The sequence below is a fragment of the Solanum pennellii genome, chromosome 8 (genome assembly GCF_001406875.1).
Source record: "Solanum pennellii chromosome 8, SPENNV200".
NCBI lineage: Eukaryota > Viridiplantae > Streptophyta > Magnoliopsida > Solanales > Solanaceae > Solanum > Solanum pennellii.
The window spans coordinates 61550795-61559531 of record NC_028644.1 but is presented as its reverse complement, the minus strand read 5'-3'; the positions used below and the strand labels follow the sequence as shown (position 1 = coordinate 61559531).

Here is an 8737-nt window from a genome sequence, read left to right as displayed (position 1 = left end):
CACATTCATATAAAGATTCACCACCACAATATTTTATCAAAAAAAGAGGCAGAACATCCATTCATTGACTAATCTTTGAAATATTTTCTTTAAATCAAGTGAGCTAAAAGATACAAAAATGAGACAGCCTTATAGTGGCTTAACACTTATTAGATCTGTGCTCCATGAATCACTCAACAGTTGACAATCAGAAAAACTTAAGTGGCTGTCTTTGACTCGGAAGCTGTAGTGCTTGAGTAGACTGGGTGAAGCACATGACCATCCTTGGGCTCAACATGCACCCATTTGCGCCCACTCAGCTTGTGGCGCTCAAATTTAACACAGCCTTCTTTCAAAGCATAAAGTGTGTGATCTCTCCCAATTCCAACATAGTTCCCAGGATGAAACCGGGTTCCCCTTTGACGAACAATGATATTTCCTGGAATCACTCTCTGCATGTAAAAAACTGTGTTTCAGGCTTTCAGCAAAGATTGATTTCAAGAAAGTTCTATATGCAGCATTGGAACAAAAAAGTCTCTTTTTGAAATGTCTTAATAGAAAATTTTCTCTAAACCAATTAATGCTTCATCCATTTTGTTCCAGAAGAGGAGATTTTCTTACCTCCCCCCCAAATTTCTTGACTCCTAGATTCTTTGGTTTTGAATCACGGCCATTTTTTGTAGACCCTGCTGTTTTTTTGGTAGCCCACCGCCTAAACATCAAGCTCAATCCATCTCCAGAAACATCTTAAATTTGCAGAATGGAAATTTATGTCAAGTGTCTCTAAACATTTCATCTATTACCAACGCATATGCTTCAGGAAAGAACGGAATACATACCACTAGCGGTATTGTAAGCAGGTGTGCTTGTTACCAGCTCTCTGATATTTAACCTTCTAAACAACGATGTTGCAGCATTCATCATGTAATTCACCAAAACCACGCCGGGGGCTGAAGAAATGGATACGAAGGTAGGTTAACTACTAGATCAGCTCATGTGTGCACTGGCACGAGCATTTGCAACTACTCAACTATTTGATTAGGCCCCATATAGAGCAAAATTTTCAGAACAGGTTGCCCATATCAGAATACTTACTTTAAACCCTTCCAACCACCGATTTCATTCCCTAACACCCCATCCCATAATGAAGAGGATTTTCTCCGGACGAGTGGAAGTAAAGGAAGATATTTTTTCTTTATGCATTTCATATTCTACTAACCAATAGTCCAGGTTAGTTGATTCCTCTCTCTAATAATCAATAATAACACTGTAAATTACTAGAGTAATTAATTATGAATTCTCCGGCATATTAATCTAACTTAATCAGTTTAGATGAACAAATTCAATTTTAATCAAGGGTTCATTTTGATGGAAGCATTCCAAATTTCTCAAATTGTAATAATATAAGTATCTAAGAAAAATACAAACTCAAATCAAAATTCGTATTCATAATACAAACTCAAATCCCAGGTCTGCTTTCAATTCATAAAAAGTCTGAAGCAATTCATTTAAGATTTAGATGTTCGCATCATCCCAAAGGTAAATGTAATAACTTTGAAACTATCTTTTTCAACAAAAGCAACAATTTTGGACTCATTAGTCAAAGTGGCAACAGAAGAAGACAGCTGATTACAGGGAGGAATAGGAATAATAGTAACAAAGTACAAGGGCGGCTCAACCCTAAAGCCAGTAAAATTACAAATCCCTGTAGCTCCCCTAAGAAGCAAAAAGCCCCAAATTCGGTTCAAACACACAATGATATAGAAAAACGAAGCTCAAATACATCTGAAAACGTACAAAAAAGAAATAAATTCGACCCATAGTCAAGATCAAACGAAGAAACACAACACCATATCAAATCCAAAAGCAGAGCAGCACAACAAAGAGACGGTAAACCCAAAATATGAATGTAATACATACATACCTGGGAAGAGATGAAAAGCAGAGTATCAGTATGAACAAAATCTGATGTAAAAATGTTAATGGCTTTATATGTCTCACAACTCACAAAATGAATATAAATAATTACGTATTTATTGTTAGTAATTGAAAGTTTCTTAATATTTTACTACTTACACATTTTTAAATTTTTATTATTATTTAAAAACATAATTAATGTAGTTATGGTAAGGAATTAAATTTGTAGTTAATTTTATTTCTTATTCCTTTTTTTTCTAATAAAAATCGAATAAAGATAGATCGAGCTATCAAAAGAAATTATTTTCTACAAATTCTTATATATGATTTATTTTTAAACCGGCAGAAGAACGAGTTTATTAACAACTTGTACAACTACTAACCAACATGGATTTGTGATGCACCAGTGAAAGTGTTTCACCCTTAATCAAAGGTCTCAGGTTCGAGGCTTAATTATGGAGAAAATCTTGATGGGAGTACCACTCTCAAATGGATCCTACAGTGCGTGATTCAAATTTAATCGGGGACTTCAACCTGGACACCAGGTGGGAAACCTGACAAAAATTGGATTCTGCCAAAACCTACTTCAAAGCTTCAAAATCTGAAATTAGAAACATCATACTTACAACAGATTTAACATGAAAGTCGATCTATAAAAACTCACTTGCTTTTGAAATCTCATACTTAGAAAAGATTTAACATGAAAGTCGATCTATAAAAATTCACTTGCTTTTGGAATCTCATACTTAGAAAAGATTTAACATGAAAGTCGATCTATAAAAATTCACTTACTTTTGAAATCTTACACTTAAAAAAGATTTAACATGAAGGTCGATCTATAGAAACTCACTTACTATTGAAATCTCAAATCTCTCTCGACTTGGAAAAAATACAGATAACAGATGGAATTTGGAAAAGATCACTTAAAAATTGGCCACAAAGGATCACCACCACGCCCCAGTGGGGCTTTCTATTCAATTCACAAGGTACAAAAAAGTGATTTTTCGCCGCAGAATTACAGGGTAGGAGAGCATGAAACACACATTGTGAATCTTATTGAACTTGCTACAAAATGAAATTACTAAACGGAATGTGAATCCACTAATACTTCTAAGGAGTGTCACAACAAGACGGTCGTTCGAGTGACTATGAAAACCCAAATTTGGACAAGGCTGACTGGAACAACTCTGAGAAGGCCTGAGATGTACTCTGATCATCAGCTTTGATCTTTAACTGTACTTGACATGACGATGAATTAACTACACACTCTACAAGATAGGTAGACGGCTCCTCTGCTTTTTGTGCATAGAAGAAGAACTTGAAATTCGGAGCTTGACCACCGGAAGCTATGCAATGGATTGAATGGCCTTGCATATGATGGATAAGTGTTTGAGGAGATATCAGAGTAGCCACTCCTTCTGGACTGATGGAAGTTTCCTGGTAAAGGAAAAGGGAAAAGTAGCATCAGGAAGGCGATTTAACATCAATAAGGGAGGTCATAATAGTAAAAGTTTTTATCATATTCATAGCAAGGACACAGACAGTGTACAAGTATCCAAAAGTTACAAGGCTACGATCACCAACTCACATTAATACAACACATTTTTTCGAATTGTTGTAAATAGATGGCATTTTTCCTATAAAAATGAACACAGAAAAAATTTGGACATCATGCAACAGTGCAATCGTATCAGAGGCAAGAATTTATCCAATGAAGCTTATTCTAACAGCAATTACTGCTTGATACTTCCAAGTTCCAATAAGTTTTGAACTTCTAATTTACAAGTAACAACAAATTAGTGAAATGGTTTTTTTTTTTTTTTAAAGAGGTAGAATTCCTGACATGATTCAAACATTATTTTCTTGTGAATAGGATATTTAGAGCGGACAAATATAAGGCAAAGTATCAGACTGTGCAAGATTTTCTGGCAATAACTGCCTCCTCAGTAACACCTGATATAATACCTCTAATAGAAACTATTCAGTATGTCCTAGAGTGTAATGGAAAGAACACAAGCCACAAGAAAAAGTACACTCTAATTAAGCTGAAGCTATAAGTAGTTCAACAGAATCCTACAAAATGTTCTCTCCAGGCAGTGGAGGTATTTCCTAGGTCTGCCTCTAGTTTCACAAAAGAAATGATCAACAGATCACATAGTAGAAGTAAATGTGCACCTGTGATATTGATATTGGAAGTTGGCGCCATTTTTGCTGGAATGCGTTTGGCTCTAGAGCAGCTTTAGTGTTGAGCTTTAAAACAGGAGGTGGGGGAGGGGGGCTGGCTGCAGCAGGCAAACCAAGACCAAGTAGATCATCAATTGCAAAAGTAGCTGATGGCACATTTGGAGTAGGTTTGTAATCCAAGGAAACAAGATCAGTTTGAGACAGTGCAGCCAAAGAACCATCATATCCAGGAGCACTGTACGCAGAACTATTGTGGATAGAACCTTTACTTTCTTCTTTATCGGAAGTACTCAGAAGTAAATCCTTATCATTTGCCTCGATTCTCTGTGCTGGGACTACATTATCAGTCGATTCTTCCCCAAGAGATAAATTTCCAATTTCCTCGGAGAAGGCAAATGGCCCTCTATGTTCCTTGTCAGTGAACATGTAAGAAGGCTGCAAAAATGGTTACACTTGAGAAATACGTAAAGTAGATTACTAGGGTCTTAGCAAAGATAAAAATGAGAAACATGTTTTATCCTTGAATTATATGTAGTAACTTCGAAATTACACTTCTGATTATATTCCTCAAATTACACAATTGATGAGAACAAAGAACATCTGGGATACCTTTTGATAAACTACAGAGAGGCTGTTGAACTCATCGAAGATACGATCTTTAATTTCATTACTTTGTGTATCAGCAAAGACAGAAACAGCTTGCTTTGGAGGATTCACCACACGCTCTGCTATGGAGACATTGTACTGCAGAAGTCTATAGTATAATAATGCCCTGTCATGGACATCCTGCAACAATTCTTGACATCATTTAGAGGCACACAAACGCTTCATACTAGTATCTGTTAATCAACTATGCCTCAATCTCAATCAAGTTGGGGTCAGATGAAAGAATATGTTGCAACCATTCTGTTCTATTTGGGCCTACACAATAATTTCTCTTATATCAGTCATTTTCAAGAAAAATAAAACAAACAGATGGGATACCTGATGAAAATCATTAACACCAGCAGCCAACGCAGCTCCCAAGGCTTTCTGAGTCTCCGGCGGTCTTCTAAAAAAGCACTTAACTACTGCTGTAAGAAGATGTAAACGAACCTGCACAGCACATTGAAGCCAAGTCAATTAAAACCCCATAGACCTTTTATACCTCATAAATGAAAAGGTTAGAAGAATTATAATTATGCCGTTTATGCTAACATGCCAAATACTACGAATATGAGCAGTTCAGTAACACAAGTACGAGAATCGACAGCACACATAGAATAACGGAGGTTAAAAGACAGGTAACATCTGCAGCCGGTCACACACAAGTAAGGCAGTGCGCCTAAAAGATCAAAATTGTACAAGAGGCTTTGCTTTGCTTTTAAATTTCAGGATCATAATTGCAACATTTAAATAAAAGAAATTGCTGGAAGCCCCACTTGAAGAACAGGTTCTCCATTTCCTTTTCAGATAAAGCCAATTCTGAACAAGACCTCACCTGGAAAGCCCCACCAAGAAAAAGAAAACAGCATGTGTACCAAAATCAAGAAAACAAGATTGTTATCTTGTGCAAGCATTAGAAACAACGAAGGAGCGGTTCTGTGAAGAGAAAAGATAGGCACGAATCATTCTGTTATATCTTTACACTTTATAACAATATTCAACACTTCAAACTTTTGGATGCAGTACAAAATAGAGGACTTCACAATAACTAAAGTTGTTACAAAAACATGTGAATGGTCTGACCTGAGTCAACAGTATCTAATTTTATTATATGTATAACACTTTTTCCTCTATGAAAACTACATTTACAAATGCCTTTTAACACACCCAAACCTTCATTCTGTTAGAAGATCCCAAACAAGAAACTCACAATTTAATTTCATTCATTTTCATTGCCACACAAAAGCTTTTCTTGTATCACTTCAAAAAGGAAAGTAATGACCATGGATGATATGAATGATGTGGATGGCTTCAAAATTCAAACTACAGAATCAAGAGATCCTAGATTGAAGCTTTTCTTGTATCATTTCAAAAAGGAAACTAATGACCATGGATGATATGAATGATGTGGATGGCTTCAAAGTTCAAACTATAGAGCCAAGAGATCCTATATTGAAGCAATCAGGAAAGAGGCAACCAAACATGGGGACCGTCCACCTTTTGCAATTTTGTCGTCATCACCTTTGTACTAAGCAAGTCATTCACTGACTTGCATCAACAAACCACAAGGTTACTGACAAAAGTTAGAGAGAAGGAATGCTTACTCCAAACAACAAATCATTTTCAAGACTTGGGGCCTTCCAAATGAGACTGATCAGATTGTGGACAATCTTGACAATACACAGTGGTTAGAAAGATCAACTACATGGCACGAAGGAGTACAAATATACTTGCATAGGAAGAAAAGCCCAACGCATAAAAAAGAAATATGCAGCTTGATTACCTCTGCGGAGTGCTCCTCTTCCCAATTCTCAATAAGACTCTCCAATATGTACGGAGCATCTTGCATGTCTTGAGCATATTCCCCCAACATCCAGATAAGAGCTGCCTTGGCTTTGGGTTCCTGGACATTTTTGCTACTAATATTCCCTACAACTGCTATACAATCATGGCTCCATTGAGGATATTTCCTTAGGAGATCTTTAACAAGTACCTATATGAGAAAAGCTTAAATGGTCAGACCAAACAAGAATAGCAAGACATATGTCTCACGTAATTTCACATGTTTAATGCACTATTCCCCTAAAGCAATATCATTAGAGGCTATTGTGATGCAACCCCCACCTACCCACCCCATCCACCAAATAAAACGAAGAAAAAACACAAAAGTAAGGGAAATGAGTGACAACATACCAGAGTTTCCGCAGTTACATGGTCCTTCTCCATTTCCAAAAACTGGAGAAGCCTATCTACAATTGCATTAACATCATATTGTTGTAATGCTATTTTGCCGACAGCCCTGATTGATTCTCTCGCCATGGGAATGTCAACATTTGCAGCATATTCACATAGCTCCGTCACTAAAGCCAATCCGCAAAGAAATCAACATCAGACTGGCTAGTCAAAAATGCAAACTAGTTGGTGATGGAGGCAATAACTCGTAGTTTTATAAAATTTGGATATTAAATCCTTAATAGTACTCAGATGACCTAAACATCACAACACAAAAAGGACTTTATCGATTTAGTCATCTCCTTCGTTCAGTCTTATTCTCTATCTTAAGCATGGTGCACATCCAGTCTGACTCTAACACTTATCCTATGTTATTGAATTTGGTGTCAGCTCTTTTGTGCATTCATTAACTAGGCATATTCTACAACACAGTGACTAAGGTAAGGGGGAAAGGCAAATCAAGTTCCGGAATTCTTCAAACTCCCAGTCTTGCAAACTTCTCCTAAAACTCAAATCCCAATGCACTCTCCCCTCTTTTATACTCAATAACGGTAGAATCGACATCCTTTTTTGACAAGAAATTCAATACATGTTAGAAAATGTGATTCTCAAAATGCTGTTTCTGCATCACCTATGTTCCAAAAACTCACCCTTCTCCCATCACACTGTCGAATATACATTTTCCTTGAACTCTTCCCACCCCTTTTTTGATGCAAGCCGGGTTCCATCACAACCTTGCACACAAAGCCGAGTTAAGGAGTTTGTATGCTTTTCATCTAGTCGCTACTTTGGAAACTTGGGGGTTCGGGGGTGCTTGAAATGAAGGCATGAAGCTCAAGAACATGTTTCTCACACCCCAAGCAAGCTCAAATACATCTTCAAGATATACTCTCTTTAATCATGAAGACGGAGCACTTGAAGGTCACTGAAGGTTGACACATGATGGCATTCAAGATTTGGAAGATAGCTTGGGTGAGAGAAGAAGATGCCACCTTTTATGTAATAGCTAGCATAGAACTATAAATAGGGGAGAATAGCTCATTTAGACAGATTTTTTTTGATATGTTGAACTCTCATGAATTGAGTATACTCTTGATGGAGTTTGAGGCTAAGACCTTTATCTCTTGACAATGTTTGATGAGATTGCTTGCTTGAGGACCATTCCTCTTGAGTCTGTCTATAGTATAGGTGCCTGTTTGGTGTTCTTAATAGGAGGTTTTGGTTTTGATATAGCCATTGTTGCATGTTAGCTCATTCTTATGTCTTGTTCTATCGAATTGGTGCTTATTGGAATATTGCTAATTGGGGGTATTGGTTGTCATACAACCATTGTTCTCAATTCTTATTCAGCTTGTCTCAACCATTATTCTAACAATTTTCTTTCACCATCACTAATGTATATAAGTCAACATCTCAAAATCCATATCCAATCATATATGTAGAGAATAAAAGTGAAAGAACAAAAAAATTCACATATATGGATGAGCAATATAGGCAGGGTCTTTCCAGGACATGAAGAAGCACATTTTCCAGGAATTTCTTTCCACCAGATAAATTTGTTAGATAAAGAATGAGTGCATGCATATATAGTATTTTCTTATAAGCAGGCCTATATAGTTTTTAGCAAGAAAGTTTCATTGCAGAGTTTGATTGGAATAATACTTCATTTAAATTTACTAATCACATTTTTTATCAGTATAAAATTACTGCTGGTTCTACTGATTTACTACTTAGTTCTACTGATTATTGTACAAATTCAGTCTCCTCCCCCCCCCCCCCC

General features: G+C 36.6%; 2 protein-coding genes across 2 annotated transcripts in view; both read right to left on the bottom strand.

The window, feature by feature from the left end:
• Positions 1-31: 31 nt before the first annotated feature.
• LOC107027154 (50S ribosomal protein L27-like) lies at positions 32-2008 on the bottom strand. Its single transcript, XM_015228332.2, has 4 exons — positions 1904-2008; positions 819-929; positions 601-725; positions 32-431 (listed from the first exon to the last, which is right to left on the bottom strand). The coding sequence occupies exons 2-4, from the start codon at positions 901-903 to the stop codon at positions 198-200; spliced, it is 444 nt and encodes a 147-aa protein (XP_015083818.1). The 5' UTR covers positions 904-929; positions 1904-2008; the 3' UTR covers positions 32-197.
• Positions 2009-2799: 791 nt separating this feature from the next.
• Positions 2800-8737, bottom strand: part of LOC107028555 (beta-adaptin-like protein A) — a 16827-nt gene continuing 10889 nt past the window's right edge. The window contains exons 6-11 of the mRNA XM_015229660.1: positions 6919-7085; positions 6509-6718; positions 5065-5175; positions 4690-4866; positions 4072-4515; positions 2800-3333 (exon numbers count right to left, since the gene is read on the bottom strand). Of these exons, the coding sequence (XP_015085146.1) occupies positions 3043-3333; positions 4072-4515; positions 4690-4866; positions 5065-5175; positions 6509-6718; positions 6919-7085 (1400 nt within the window). The 3' untranslated portion in view covers positions 2800-3042. The remainder of the gene's footprint in view (positions 3334-4071; positions 4516-4689; positions 4867-5064; positions 5176-6508; positions 6719-6918; positions 7086-8737) is intronic.

What these genes read in the sequence shown, in the direction of transcription:
- LOC107027154 (XM_015228332.2), bottom strand. Translation starts at nt 903, where the DNA reads ATGATGAATGCTGCAACATCGTTGTTTAGAAGGTTAAATATCAGAGAG. An exon ending in TGCTTACAATACCGCTAGTG is followed by an intron (nt 726 to 818) that starts GTATGTATTCCG and finishes TGCAAATTTAAG; the next exon opens with ATGTTTCTGGAGATGGATTG. An exon ending in TCAAGAAATTTGGGGGGGAG is followed by an intron (nt 432 to 600) that starts GTAAGAAAATCT and finishes TTTTACATGCAG; the next exon opens with AGAGTGATTCCAGGAAATAT.